At 66.4% G+C, this 14,577-nt stretch overlaps 1 protein-coding gene across 7 annotated transcripts; it reads left to right on the forward strand.

The window, feature by feature from the left end:
• Positions 1-2,401: 2,401 nt before the first annotated feature.
• Positions 2,402-11,756, forward strand: TRABD (TraB domain containing). 7 transcript variants are annotated; one of them, XM_067010482.1, is made up of 11 exons: positions 2,406-2,479; positions 6,890-7,069; positions 7,419-7,491; positions 7,796-7,874; positions 8,234-8,400; positions 8,598-8,738; positions 9,308-9,418; positions 9,515-9,654; positions 9,896-10,068; positions 10,153-10,264; positions 10,384-11,756. In XM_067010482.1, the coding sequence occupies exons 3-11, from the start codon at positions 7,459-7,461 to the stop codon at positions 10,559-10,561; spliced, it is 1,134 nt and encodes a 377-aa protein (XP_066866583.1). In that variant the 5' UTR covers positions 2,406-2,479; positions 6,890-7,069; positions 7,419-7,458; the 3' UTR covers positions 10,562-11,756. The 7 variants fall into 7 exon arrangements, with proteins under 7 accessions (XP_066866582.1, XP_066866583.1, XP_066866581.1 ...); XM_067010480.1 differs by lacking the exon at positions 6,890-7,069 and adding an exon at positions 3,174-3,423 and having other exon boundaries at positions 2,412-2,479; XM_067010484.1 differs by lacking the exon at positions 2,406-2,479 and adding an exon at positions 5,811-5,951.
• Positions 11,757-14,577: the final 2,821 nt, after the last annotated feature.

Here is a 14,577-nt window from a genome sequence, read left to right on the forward strand (position 1 = left end):
TGCAAAGGCAGTTTATCACAGGTCCCAAGAGGAGGGGGCCCCAGGGCTGGTCAGGAGGCGGGGAGAGGGGACACGTGGGCAGGAGCCTTCACTGGGGTTCCGCAGGGAGAGACGTGCGGCGGGGCGAGCAGGCTCAGGACCGGCCAGCGTGAATAATCTCGGCGGGCTCAGGGCGGACGGGCTGCCCCTCGTTATCGGTGCCTGGCCCAGGTGATTGCGGCAGGCAGAGGGTGGCCCTGAGGACACAGAGTACCTCACGGAGGAGGGATGGTCTGGGGCTGTGGATGTCTGGTTTGCTGTCTCTAGGAATTGGCTGACTCTGAGAGGGGCAGTCTCTCCAGGGTCAGCACGGCCCCAGCTGGCAAAACGGTACAATTCATACCCCCTGTCCCCAGAAAGCACTCACCCTCACCCTGGTCAGGACACTCTTCCCAGCCCAGCATCCCAGGTCATGTGGCCTGCTGCCTCTTGGGCTGGCACTCACCATTTCCACTCGTCTGGGGAAGGGACCCCACAGGACCCAGGCAGGCTGGCCAGGTCCTGCAGGGTGGGATGAGCTCCTAGCCCCTCGGTCCCACATGGGCAGGCAGCTCCATGGTGGTGGTGAGCCGGGCACCGGGGCCAAGGTGACCCTGTAGGGGTAGGGGCTGCTGTGCCCACCCAGGAGTCCAATTCCCACTCACCTCAGGCAGCAGCATTTGCCACGGGCCCCCCGGCAATCCCTGAGCGGGGCTGGAACCCAGACGGGCTCCCCACCCCTGCCCATGCACACTCAGGGGCTCTGCTCAGAGTGGAGACATTCCCAGACACCCACGGGGCACTCTGCCTGGCCGTGCGCTGAGTCCACAGAAGCTCCTCGTGCACACGTGTCCAGGTGGGGCTGAGGCACACCGGCCACTGAGCGCCCCACCCCCTGCCCCCGGTCTCTGTCTTCGGCGGGACTGCTGTGCCCAGCCCTGCCCCCTGAGCCAAGTCCTGGCAGGACATTTCAGATCAGTCTCCTCCAGCGGCCTGTTCCTTGGTGTGTGAACTGACCCATTGCCCTGGGCAACAGAAGCGAGTCAGCGTCCCACAGAAGCAGACCTCTTCCTGCAGGTGCCAGGGATGCCACCTTGCCCGGAGGGGGCAGAGGGGGCACCGTGGGCATCAGCATTCCTTTGACACACCCTCCGCACCTGCCTCCCTGCTCCTTCCCTCCAACCCCGGGCAGGGCAGGTGAAGGTGCCTTCCCTCTCCCAAGAGGGGGGGCTGTGGGAGAAGCTCAGACCCCACCCCAGACAGCCAGGCCTGGAACCCAGGCCTCTCTCCATCCCACAGCTCAGCGTGGGCAGCTCAGCCAGACTGGCTCTAGGTCCTGGGGCAGGTGCCTCGAGGGGACAACGGTGCACTCACTCCAGCTCTCCTGTGTGGGTGGCCAAGGTGGGGGGCGGGCAGGAGCGATCTGTACCAGCGCACAGGAGATGAACAATAGGAACCAGACAGAGAGGGCGGGACAGGGGTCCTGGACCACGAGCCAGGCAGATAAACGTCAACCCAGAGCCTCTCGCCTAACAGAGCCCCGCCTGCCGACCAGGAGCCTGCCCCGCACGAGAGTGGACGGGGCATCGCCTCCCACGTCAGCCAGCCCTTAGGAGGGCCACCCCCAGACTCAGAATGTGGGAACCCGGGACCTGCGCGGGACAGCAGGGCTGGGCCAGCACCCCCTTCCTGGAACCTGAGGGGAGGCCCGGCGCCCAGCTCGGACCACTGGTGGGCCGGCCCAGCAGGCCCAGACCAGGCCTGGGCAGGACGGGGCTATCCCTCACTCCGGGGCCGACCAATGTCCCCCCTCCACTCCGGGGACCCACCCCCACCCTGTGCCCCCCTCCCCTCCAGCCGTCCCACCATCCCCGCCCGCGCCTCCCCGGACCCCGGCCGCCAGGCCGAGGGGTGGCCCAGTCGCCCACATGGGTGCAATCCACGACCCGAACTCTCTGCTCCTCGCGTTGTACTATCGCTGACTCTTTCGGGCGGGATTGACGGTTCTATATCATAGCAGGCCGTATGAACGTCAACACCCTTTTACTGACCAGGAGCTGCGGCCAGAGAATTTTGGGGCACTTCGCAACGCCGCTCCAGTCGGGTGGCAGGCCTGGGACTCGAACCCGGGTCCCTAGCCGCCGCTTGAGTCCTCGAATCCCGACGCTGGAGGCGGGGCGGGGCGGGGCGGGGCGGGGCTTTCTCGCGCGCGGCCTCCTGGGAAGTGAAGTCCGCGGCTGCTCGCGCGCGGCCCCCTGGGAACTGTAGTCCACGGGCCCGGGACAGGCTCGCTGCAAGGGCGGGCCGAAGGCGTGCGGAACTACGCTTCCCGGCATGCCGCGCTCCGCCCGGCCCTCCGGCCCCGGCCCGTCCGGCCGCCCCGCCCCGTGGACGCGGTCCGCCCCGTCTGGTGGGGCGACGAGCCGCATGGAGGCCGGCTGAGGAGCGCCGACCCGCCTTGGTACGCCGCGCGGCACGGGCCTGGGGCGGCGGGTGGGGGCCCCGGCGGGTCGAGTTAAGCCCGCGGTCCAGGTCGGATGCTTCTCCGCATCGGGCCGGGCCCAGCCAGTCCCCAACCGTAAGGTCTCGGGCCGGAAGGATCGGCCCCGACCTCCGAGGAGTGCGCGCGGGGCGGAGTCGACGGCGAGGGTCGCGAGGGTTCGAGGGCTCGGATGGTGCAGGCCGGGGGCGGGGCCGGGGGGCGGGGCCCGGAGTCGGGAGTCGGGGGTCGGGGCCGGGGGCGGGGTCGGCCGGAGTCGGGGGCGGGGGACCGGGCGTGAGGGGCAGGGTTCCCTCCTCCCCAGACGGCGGCGGCAGGGTCTCGGTGGAGACCCTGGGCCCTTCTGCGTGCCTGTGCCCTTCTGCGTGCCGGAGGCCTCTGCCCTTCAAGCCGAGCAAGCAGGGCTGCCATATGGGCAAAGGAGACCAAACTTCCGAGGCCTTGTAGGTCTTTACTCACCTTGTTTCTGTGAAGAGCTTTATTGAGACATAACTTACATGCCACAAAGCACCACAGAGTTCACGTATACGTCTTTGTGAAAACTGTCCCGAGACAGGAAAGCAAAGCACACCGAAGACAGCGAGGAACTCGCTCAGAAGTCCTCGGCTGACTTTGGGCGTCAGGGCAGCCTCATCAGGAGATTGATGGTTTCCAGGTTGAATCCTCCTGGCTTCCGGGGTCCCCTGGAGAGGAAGATGTCCAGGCCACCAGCTCGGCGCGCTCCTGTGCAGGCTCCACTCTCCCTGGGCCTCTCCCTTTTGCCGCTGTTGCCCCCTTGTGTGGCTGGGAGGGAGCCCTGACCTTGGGGCCACTGGTCAGCCTTACAGGATGGCGGTGATGTTGCAGCCAGGAGAGGGCCTGGCACGGTGGGCGGGCAGGCCCCTACACAGCGCCCTGCGGTGGAGGTCAGTGTGGGGACCCAGCACTGGGTAGAGTCCAGGTTCCAAGAGGGTTGGCCAGGTGTGGTAGGCCTCCAGCTCAGGTGTGAGTTGGCATGTGCCCTCTACCCCCATCCTACCCTTGGCCACACCTCCATAAAGCAGAGCCTGCCAGACCCAGGAGGGTCTCCGGTGGCCAAGGTGCCCAGACTTCAGAAGTGGGGATGGATGTACGGAGTCAGGGCTTTGGGCCACGCCCTGCTGCCTCCCAGTTCTCCGGCCCGCTGGTCTGTCCAGTTTGGAACCCTTGGCTTTGTGAGCAGGCCTACTGGGTTGGTTGGGAGATGTTTTTTCTGGGAACTCCATCCGGTGCTGGTCAGCTCTCGGTCTGGGAGGCAGTTTCTGGCTTCCTAATTTTTAGAGGGGTGAACGAGAGAGAATGGCTGTCTCGGTCTGCTCTGCAATCGTGACAAAATACCACTGAAGGGGCCTCAACGGTTTTCTCACAGTTCTGGAGACGGAAAAGTCAAGATCAAGGTGCTGGCTGATTTGGTTGCCGGTGCGGGGTCTTTCTTCCTGGCCTCCGAGACAGCTGCCGTCTCACTGTACCCTCACCGGGCAGCTCTCCCGGGTCTCTTCCCAGGAAGGCTCTGATCCCATCCTGGGGCACAGCCTCATGACCTCACCCAACCCTCACCGTCTCTCAAAGTCCCCGCCTCCTAATTTCACCCCCACTGGGGTTAGGGCTTCAGACTATGAGGGGACACAATTCAGTCCATAGCTGTCCCTGGAAGGGGACAGCTGCCTGGGCTGGGCGGGCGGGAGCCCGTGGCCTGCCACGCAGCCTGCACTATCCGGTGTCCTCAGGTCTGTCCTGCCAGGGGCACCCAGCAAACCGTTTCCTACGCTAACACTCCATCCAACAGGAGCACCTTGACACGTTCCCTGGGGGGTCCCTAATGCAAGTGGGGCTCTCCCTGCCCTGTGAGCAGGTGCATTCTCTGGTGAACCCGACAAGATAGGTCCTCACGGGGGTCAGGGATTCCCTCAGATTTGGAGTTCGTTTTCCTAGAAGCGTGTGGGTGGCGCTGTCATCTGCGTGGAGCCAGATGAGGCTGGTGTCCGTCTCTGTGGACGCGTCTACTGAAACCGGTGGCTGGTTCTCTTCATGCCCCAGCAGAGGGAAGCTGAGGTGACATCTCAGTGTGGCATGCCTTGTGCTGTTCGTGGGTGGCTGGGTGGCTGCTCTAACCACCTCGACCCTAAAGGCAGGAGCTAAGAGCCTGGCGGGTTGGAACGACTCGCCCAAGGCCGCGCCGCGCAGCAGCCTGAGATCTGGCCAACCCTGTGGCTGTCCCCCGCAGGACGGGCGCTGGCGGCCGCCTAGAGGACCGGCCTCTGGTGGCCTCTCCCGCCGCGGAGCCTCCGTGGGCAGCCCGGCTCAGCAGTGGCACCTGTTGCGGGGTGCGCAGAGGGTCTGCTTTGTGCCGGGCTGCCCAGGGTCTCAGCGTTGGTGGCCGCAGCGTGGCCAGGTTGTCGGGCGGAAGCCTGGTTCCGGGCTCCCTGGGGCTGTGCTGGCTGGTGGGAGCTGGGTGCTGGAACCTGGATTTAGGAGGGGGCACGTCAGTCTCCCCGCGAGGGTGTTAGCCTGGGGTCTGCTGGTCGCTGCAGCCTGTGGTGGTGTGATGAGCTGCCAGGACCCGTCGTCCAGAGATTTTGTGGCCAGAAACACAGCCTGTGGGTGTGGGAGATGGAGGCCGGGCTCAGGGTTCTATGGCGTTGGGCCCTTTGCTCCCCTCCCGTAAATATTTAGAAAGGCTCGGATCCGGCCGTAAATATTTTTGAAAATGCATCGTGGTGAGCGGGGCTCCCTAGGGGAGGGCGGATTGACGACCCACTGAACTTACCGATGCGTCCTACAAGGGCATCAGTGGTGGCCCTGGCTGAGGTTGCCGGAAACCAGGATATTGGGAAGTGTGTGCATGTGGTAACATCAGAGAGACGCTTCTCAGAATCACAGGCTCTTGGCCCTGAAGGGGCCTCGGTGGCCTTCCTGCCTGACCCCTCCCAGGCCAGGCGCCCACCCCGGCGAGCTCGAGGGGAACTGGGTTCTGGTGCTGCGGTTGGTGGCCCAGCCATCTCCGGGCTCAAGGCTCGTCTGCCCCCTGGGGACAGAGGGTGAGTCTGGCCTGGCCAGGCCAAGTGCAGGGCGGGCAAGGGCAGGGCCGACCCAGACCTGTGACCCCCACCCCTGTGGGAGGGAGGCTGAGGCCTCGGTGGCCCTCCTCGTACCGGCTGTCACACAGGCTTCCCGGGACAGCACTGGAGGCTTCTTTGAGAAGTTTCTCTAGTACTTTGGCAGGCTTGTGTGAAGCGGACCGGGTGGGGGGTGGGGGGATGCTCTCCTGGGCCCGCCCGGGAACCTGAGAGGCGGGCGGGCCCCAGCTCGGCAGCAGACGCAGCTTCCTGTTTCTGTTTCGGTCGGTGCCTTGCATCAGTGGAGCGCTTTCGTCTGTGAAGTGGGAAGGAGGCGGCCCCGGGAGTGGTGAGGCCGGGTGAGCCGCCGCCCGTGGGGGCCGGGCGCCCCTGTGCTGCTGCTGCTTCGCCGACGGCGGGGCCCCCCGGGGGCCCAGGCCGGGCTCCGACCCCAGAGCCAGCTCCCCTGCCCCGTGCAGAGGCCCACGGCTCTGCCTGCCACCCTTCTCCGCTGGCGGGCCTGCCCCCTTCTGGTCCTGAGCCAGGTTCTCTTCCAGACCCTTCCCCCACCCTCATTTCTTCCAGAAGGCACAGCCGTCCTCGGGATGGGCTGCCCCTGCGCCGAGCCACCTGCCCGAGCCGGTCCTCCCCGCCGCAGGCCAGGAAGCGGAGCTCCATGCGGGCTGGGAACAGAGCCCGGGCTAGGGTTGGGCTCAGGGTCACGGGGTACAAGGGGGAAGGAACTTGACCTAGCGTCGTGTTTATTGATTATTTGTTTTCCTCTTTGTTGTGAAAGTGCAACAGTGAACCTGACAGGCGCCCCGGGGGTGTCCCCCTGCCTGCGTGTGGCCTCCCGGCACGTGCCATCAGTTCACGTGTGACAGACACGGACTCTAAAAACCCACGACGTGGCGCCCACGACTGAAACCAAATTAGAGTCGTTCCTCACGGGACGGTCTCCAGTCATCTGTCAGGTCCTCCCGCAGGTGCCAAGCCCCCTGTCCTTTGGCGGCCAGGCCCCAGCTCTAAACTCTGAGCTGGAACCGGAGGCTCTGTCAGACTCTGGTTTCAGTTTCCGGCAGGACTTTGGGAGGTTCGGGTGAAGTCCGTGGGGTGGATGTCCAGGACACCGTGTCCTGGGCCCAGCGGGGATCTTCTCTCTGGTGAGAGCAGCCTTGCTGGGCTCCTGCACCCCGTCTCCCCTCCGGAAGGGACAGCACAAGCGGCTCCTGCGTGACCTTGGGGGCTCGGCTCCTAGCTCAGCTTCTTCAAGTTTGTGCCTCTTTTCTTCAACCAGAAGAAGTCTCGGTTCTCAGTGACGCCGACACACCTGTGCTGTACGCCATCCCTCCCCCTGCTCCTCCTGAGTCTGTGCCGACGCCTGTGTGATGCTGCTGGTGACACGTATTGTCGCCACGTGTGGCTCCTGAAAGCGGGGCTGTAGCCGCACCGCCTTCTGCGCCAGCCCAGCACACAGGTTCCCTTCTGCCGCCTGGTTTTGTCTTTTTAGGGCATTTTATAAATTGTGTTTTATTCCAAAGTCAAAAAGGAGGCACCCAGGTCTGGCCAGCTGCCCCCGCGGGGTATCCCCCTGCTGGGCGAGCAGGAGGCCAGGCGGCACGTCCTGCTCTTGGGTGACTCAGGCTCGCCGCCCGGGTGTCCCCACCCTGCTCTCGGCCCTGCACCGCAGATCCCGAGATTACCTTTTCCCCGGGACCGAGGTCCCGCCCACGGATCACCCCCGATGGACGCGGCGCCACGGGGCACTGACCGCCGTGCCCGGCCCCGGGGCTCCAGGTGAGGACGCGGTTCCTGTGTTTCCTCAGGCTTCACTCGTCGGTGCCGGAGCCACCGCCCCGCCCCGCCATGGAGGGCCAGGAGGAGCGGCCCCCTCGCGAGGTCAGAGCCCTGGGCTGGGGGCTGGGGGCCAGGGCGACCCCGTGGAGAGTGGGGCTCCCCCTCCGTGAGGCTCCCTGGGGTCACTCTGGCCTCTGTGCACGGAAGCCCTTCACCGGCCTTCCTGGGATGCTGCTAGTCGGCCGAGGGGCCCAGGGCAGGGCGCCGCGAGGGTGGGCCGCCCGTGAGGAGGGTGTCTGGGGGGCACGCGGCTGACGGGCCCCGGGGTTGGTGGAGCTACCGCACGAGTCCCGGCAGGCCCCGGAGAGGTGAGGACCGCGCTCGAACGCCCCCCTTCTCTCTGCAGGCCGGCCCAGAGCCCGTTGTGACTTCAGGGGCTTCGGAGGCGGCGCCCAGGCTGCTCCCCGGAGAGCCTCCGAGCCTGTGTGCGTGCTCCCCGGGGTCGCCGTGCTGGGCGGCGGGGGGGTCTCCAGAGCTCGGGGTGTTGCGGGCGGGGCTCTTGGGCGCGCGCAGGGCTGTGGCAGGAGCCCCCTCCGCGGGTGGGGAGGCCGGGTGCCCTGCACGGCACCCCCGTCCTGGGCCCCTCGACGGCCTGGGGGCTCCCCTTGGAGTGGGGCCTGGCTGCACGTCCTGGTGAGCAAGGACCCACTGGCTCGAGGCCCGGAGAGGCCCCCACGTGCGTCCTCGTTCTGTGGGGCAGCACGCGCCCCCGTCCCTGCGCCCCGGAGGCCCAGGCCACCCGTGCGGGAGGATGGCCCCGAGCCGGGCCTTGCTGTCCCTGCAGCCGACGTGGACGCTTTCAACCTGCTCCTGGAGATGAAGCTGAAGAGGCGGCAAGAGCGGCCCAACCTGCCGCGCACGGTGACTGAGCTGGTGGCCGAGGACGGGAGCCGCGTGTACGTGGTGGGCACAGCCCACTTCAGCGACGACAGCAAGAAGGACGTGGTGAAGGTGAGGCCCGCGAGCCGCCACTTCTGCTGCTGCTGCAGGACACGCGGACCCGGGCCGTCCCTCCCTCCGCAGCTGCTTCCAGCACCGAGCCGTCTCCGCGGCGGCTGAGCGGCGGGGGGGCCGCCCTTGGGGTGGGCCTCCGGGTCCGGCGCGGCTCTGCCCGCGGGGCCCGCGGTGAGCCAGTGTGTCCGTCGCAGACCATCCGGGAGGTGCAGCCCGACGTGGTGGTGGTGGAGCTGTGCCAGTACCGCGTGTCCATGCTGAAGATGGACGAGCGCACGCTGCTGCGTGAGGCCAAGGAGATCAGCCTGGAGAAGCTGCAGCAGGCCGTCAGGCAGGTGCGCGTGCCAGCCCTGTGGGGACGCTGGTCCGGGACCCTTTACCCTGGCCTGAGGGACAGCGAGGAGAGGCGGCTGAGGCCCCAGTCCCAAGGCAGGAGCTGGTCAGGGACCCCGGGGGCCCCGGAGTGTGCTGGCAGGTCACCGGGGGCGGGGGTGGGGCCTCAGCGTGTCATGTGGCTCAGAGCTGCGACCCCACTGCACCTCGCCCAGGGGCTCTGGACACAGGACCAAAGTCCACTCACACTGACAGGTGCCCCAAGGGGGACGTGGGCAGAGGAGCTGGGGGTCCGGCCTGGAGGGGGAAGGGGCGATGGGGGCACCCGTGGGGCAGAGACCAGGCAGCCGGTCTGAGACTGCGCGGCCTGCGGTGGGCCTGCTTTGGGAAGGTCGTCGGAAGGGCCGGCAGGGGCCTCTGAGCGTGCACCGTAGGTGAGGCGCCCACCATGAGGCCCTGCTGGACATCACCTTGGCCCTCGCTCCTCCCCAGAGCACAGGGCAGGCCTCCCGCAGGGCCGCAGGCACCTCGTGCTCTGCCGTGCGCCGGCTGACCAGGCCTCTCCCTGCAGAACGGGGTCATGTCAGGACTCATGCAGATGCTGCTGTTGAAGGTGTCCGCCCACATCACTGAGCAGCTGGGCATGGCCCCTGGCGGCGAGTTCAGGGAGGCTTTCAAGGAGGTGGGCCTGGGCCTGGCCTGGGGGGTGGAGGGGGCTCGGCGCTTGGGAGCTGTCCGGGGCCTGAGGCTCCCCCGCCAACACCCAGCCTCTGCCCAGGCCAGCAAGGTGCCTTTCTGCAAGTTCCACCTGGGCGACCGGCCTATCCCCGTCACCTTCAAGAGGGCCATCGCTGCCCTCTCCTTCTGGCAGAAGATCAAGCTGGCCTGGGGCCTGTGTTTCCTGTCGGACCCTATCAGGTAGGGCCCCTCAGCCTCCTGGCCCAGGAATGGTGGCCAGTGGCCTGAGATGCCCACAGAGCGCTCGGTCCACACCTGGCCCGGCCCGGCCCGCCACGCGGCACGCTCACATTCTTGGGCGGAGCCTCCTCACGCAGGGCCTCCCCAGCCCTGCCTCCTGCCAGGATCCCAGACAGAAGGCGCGAGGGCCCCGCCCTGGGTCAGCCGTCCCTCGGGCTGGCAGCACGCCCTTCTCCCCCAGCAAGGATGACGTGGAGCGGTGCAAACAGAAGGACCTGCTGGAGCAGATGATGGCCGAGATGATCGGCGAGTTCCCCGACCTGCACCGCACCATCGTGTCTGAGCGGGACATCTACCTGACCTACGTGCTGAGGCAGGCGGCCCGGCGCCTGGAGCTGCCTCGCGCCTCTGATGGTGAGGGCGGGCTGCCGGGCAGCCGCTGGGGACGCGCCGGGGCCAGTCGGGTGGGTGGTGCTGACGCGTCGCTCCCCCCTGCAGCCGAGCCCAGGAAGTGCGTCCCCTCCGTGGTGGTGGGCGTCGTGGGCATGGGCCACGTCCCTGGCATCGAGAAGAACTGGACCACCGACCTCAACATCCAGGAGATAATGACGTGAGTGCCGCCCGCCCACCCCTCCGCCCCGCCCACCCCACCCCACCCACGCAGAGCTGGCGGGGGGCTGGGGGATCGTGCGTCCCCCAGCCAGGCCCAGCCCGCCCTCCCTCCCCCAGTGTGCCCCCGCCGTCCGTCTCCAGCAGAGTGTCCTGGCTGGCCGTGAAGGCCGCCTTCTTGGGCCTCCTGGGCTACGGCCTGTACTGGATGGGGCGCCGTGCCAGCAGCCTGGTCTTGTCACTGCCTGCCGCCCAGTACTGCCTGCGGAGGGCCTCTGAGGCCTGGCCACACAAGTAGGAAGGACCGAGGGAGCCACCACGTCCGTCCGGGGGGCTGCCCGCGGCTGCTCCTATGACACGGCCGAGGGGCACGGGGGGCCGGCCCCCTGAGGAGCCCCTGGGTGCCACCCCCCAAGGGGGTCCGGCCTAGCCTCGCCTGCCCTCTCCCAACCCGCCCAAATAAAGAATTATTTCACTGTCTGAGCTCGGGCTTCCCAGCAGCCCCCCTCCACCCCCGCCCTGCGGCCCCGAGCAAGTTCACCGGCCCGCTATGAGCTGGCGGGGGAGGGGTGAGGCGCGGTGGGCCGCAGCCGGCCAGCCCCGACCTCACTGTGCCTTCTCTCCGCGTCGCAGGGGGCGCCTCGCGGGGCTGCCGGGCCAGCACGCTGGGGAGGGGCAGCTTGGCCCGTGCAGCCCTTCACGTGGCTCCTTGGCGCCCCCTGAGGGGGTGGCGGCCCCGGGAGGGGGCGGGGGTGGGGGGGCGCCAGCAACAGCTGTGCCTACAGACCTACAGAGGTTGTGCGTTTCTGGCTTTTGAAAGTGTCTGAAACTTTTCTACTCAGGTATTTTTAACTTAAAACAAACTGAAGCAAATGTCAGGAAATGCTAGCCTTAAATCTGGTTGGGACAAAGAGAACATCTTTCTCTTGGAGTCTCGGTCCCAGGAAGACAGGGGTGTGGCGAGGGTCGGTTTTGGCCATGGGCAACCAGGCTGGCCTCCAACCGCTGCCCGTCCAGCTGCCCCCGTGGTCTGCCTCCCACTGTGGGGGGTCCAGGGCCACCGCCCTCTCGGGGTGGAGCCTGCCTGGCCCGTGGGCGGTTGAACCTGCTTCCTGTGCAGCTGGTGGTGGGACCTGGGGGTCACCCCGACCCTCAGTGGATAGGTGGCAGTTGTCCACCAGGGCCCGCCGGTTTGCACAGGAACCGCCTTGAGAGCAGCTGGGCCCAAGGTCGAGCTGGCCCCATACAGCTCTTGACCCCGGTCATTACCTGTTTGCGTCGTGTCCTGGTCACCTGTTTTCGACGTAGCATCTGTGCATCCCGTCAGGGGCCCGGGGCCATGTTTGGTTGTGTCTGTGTTGACTCAGTGTCTAAATCAGGTGAAACCCACGGCCACGATCTGGGCCAGGGAGCCTTGGGCTGGGCCATGTCCTTGTCCTTCACGCGCTCGTGTACACGTCCCTTAGAGACTGAAATAAAATCTAATTTTGGAAGCCTGTTTTGTGAAATGTGCGGGAATGGGACTCAAGTGACAGGGAGGGTGGGGAAGGGCATCAGGATGTTGGTGGCACCCACCCGTCCCTTGTGGACCCCTGCCCTCCCTTCTAGTCCACACCCTGGGGCTCCCCTCCCTGCTCAGCCCCCAACCCTGGCATGCCGGAGGGGAGGAGGTGAGCGCGAGCCCAGCAGCTTGAAGCAAACCCAGTGGGGACCGGCGGCTCACACCTGCCCAGAAATGCGATTGTGAGCATGGAGAGGCGAGTGGGCCGCCCCGGGGGCACGGCAGGAGGCCGGAGGGGTGGTGCCTCTCCAGCGTTTGGCCCCCAGGAAGCATGGCCGCCCGCCCCACGCTGGGTCTCGGGGCTCTTCTGCACCCTTCTGCCCTGGGCCAGCTCTGAGGTGCTCTGTCAAAGGCCGGCAGCAGTGGGCGGCGGGCCGGGGCTCCAGGGGCTACTGAGCTGCCCTCTGCCCGGGGTCTTCTCTCCACAGGTCCAGGCGGTCCTGCTGGAACCCCAGGGTCTGGCGGGGTGTGGGGGAGTGGGAGGGGCCTGGTGCATGCTGGCTGGGTGGCCTCGGGGCTGTCACCCACAGGTCTGCACCCTGCAGGCTTCTCACTCCCCGTGAGGACCCACCTGGGTACCTGCCCTGAACAGCCTGAGGGAGGGGCAGGCAAGGACCGGGCCCCCTCCAGGCTGGTGTTAGGGGGGGCCAGCTGGGCAGGGGGAGGGAGGCGGGGAAGCCAAGGCAGACCCTCCTAGGGCAGCAGGTTAAGGCCATGCTGGACCCACAGGGAGAGGTGGTGTCCAGGGGCAGTGGAGGAATCGAGGGTCTGACAGAGGGCTGGGGGCTAGCAAATGCTAGGAGTCTGAAGGCCAGCCATTTCCAGAAGGGAAGAGGCCTGAGGCAGGTGTGGCCCAAGGTGAGAGGACAGCGGCTGCCCGGCTGCCAGGACTGAGGTTATAAGTCATCTGTTAGGCTGTCCACGGGCCCTTCTCAGGCTCTGGGTCTGGTCACCTGGAGAACTCCAACCCCTCCTGGCCCGAGCCTTCTCCAGGGAGGGACCGGTCCCAGATCTGGGTGGAGAACCAGAGGGCCCCAGTGGTGTGAACGCCAGCCAGCCAGAGGAGCCAGTGCCCCATCCAGGAGAGCAGCCTGCAGTTCGTGTATCACTTTGGCAAAAACAGATGTTACCGGCCAGAGCCCATCCTCAGACACCCGCACCTGGGACAGAGATGCTCTCTGAGCGCTGGCTACAGTCAGGAAAGGAGAGGAGAAGTCTACTTCCAAGGGAGCACACAAAGATGCCCAGGATACAAGTTAAGTATAAAATAACATCAATTGAATTGAAGCCCTCAGCCTGAGGCCTGAGGAGTTAACTTTGAATCTTCACCCTATTTCTGAGAATTTTAATGTATTCCAGTGCAAGTTTGTATTACACTGACAAGCAGAAAAACAAAAGGTTTCATTTTTCAAACATATAAAGAGTGCTTAGGGGAGAGCGGACATCCCAAGCCCCTGGACCGTGGAGGGGCAGGCCCCTCTGATCTGCTCAGGCACAGCCAGCACGGGAGGCGCTGACGTCCTCGCCCCACCCCAGGTTCTGTGACAAGCGCGCAGACAGTGGTTGGACGGTGATTCAGAGTCGAGACTGGGGCGGGGAGGGGCTGCTGGATTTTGAGAGGTGCCAGCAGGAGTACGACTGGGGAGGTAGGAAGGCCGTGCAGCCAGGGCCCCGGGGCCTTGTTGAGAACACAGGGCAGGCCTGAGCCTGGGTGCCCCACTCCCCGCAGGTGACCACTGGCCGGGGCTGGAACACATCTTGGGCCTGACTTCCCAGCCCGGCCTGTGCACCGAGCTGACGGTGGATCTGCGGGACGTGGGCAACCACTCACTGCGGGCCCACTAGGACGGCTTCCGTGTGAACCAGGGGGACCAGTTTTATTGGCTCTACCTCTCGGCCTGTACTCAGAGCCACAGGTGCGTGCCTGGGAGGGCTGGGGGCTCTCGTGCCAACCCCCTGCCCACAAGCATCGTGGTGTGCTGGTGTGCTGACGTGCTTCCCGGGCTAGGGGCTGGGTAGAAGGCTGGGACCCCAGAGTCCCCAACTTCTCAGCCTACTTCTGCCAGCCTCAGCTCTCCGGGAAAGGATGTTCCTCCCGGACCACCTGCCGGGGGGCCCAGATGGCCAGGATCCACAATGGGGGTGCGGCTGAAGGGCTGCAGCGCCACAGCCCACACCGTACAGGGGACACGTTCCAGGGCTCTGGCGGCGCCCACAACCAGGAGGTCTGTGGCTTCAGCATGCTGCACCAAACGCCCCATGGCTGAACGGCCTGTGCTGATGGCCCACACCTCTGCCAGCTGCAGCCGCAAGCCCTCAGGCACCGGCTGGTGGTACAGCAATGGCGGCCAGGCCAACCTCAACACAGCAAGGCCGGAGCGCACCGGGGCCGACTCAGGCACGCGCTGGATGACCACGGGCCAGCCCTGTGCTCTAGCGGGCTGCGCACTCGCACTGCGGCCCCCAGGGCCTAGGCCTGCCCTGCAAGGGTGGCACAGCCTGGCTGTCAGCTGAGTCTTCTTTGCAGGGAGCGCCAGGAAGGGGCCAAGCTCAGCTCCCACCCATCAGGGCCACGTGGACCCTGCACTCCAGCAGCACCTGCAGGTACCGGATGGGCCTAGGGAGGTCCACGAGGCCATGCAGCCCAAGAGTGAGGCAGAGGCAAGGTTGCCAGGGCTGGGAGGGCCACTGACCCTCCCGCACTGACCTGCTGAACCAATGGAACCCACCAGATGTTCCCTCTGCTGTGAGCT

The sequence above is a fragment of the Kogia breviceps genome, chromosome 12, assembly GCF_026419965.1.
Source record: "Kogia breviceps isolate mKogBre1 chromosome 12, mKogBre1 haplotype 1, whole genome shotgun sequence".
NCBI lineage: Eukaryota > Metazoa > Chordata > Mammalia > Artiodactyla > Physeteridae > Kogia > Kogia breviceps.

Coding starts and splice junctions, on each gene's coding strand:
- TRABD (XM_067010480.1), top strand. CDS start 3,347: ATGGCGGTGATGTTGCAGCCAGGAGAGGGCCTGGCACGGTGGGCGGGC. Junction 3,424..7,418: donor CACAGCGCCCTGCGGTGGAG/GTCAGTGTGGGG, acceptor GTGTTTCCTCAG/GCTTCACTCGTCGGTGCCGG. Junction 9,419..9,514: donor TCAGGGAGGCTTTCAAGGAG/GTGGGCCTGGGC, acceptor GCCTCTGCCCAG/GCCAGCAAGGTGCCTTTCTG.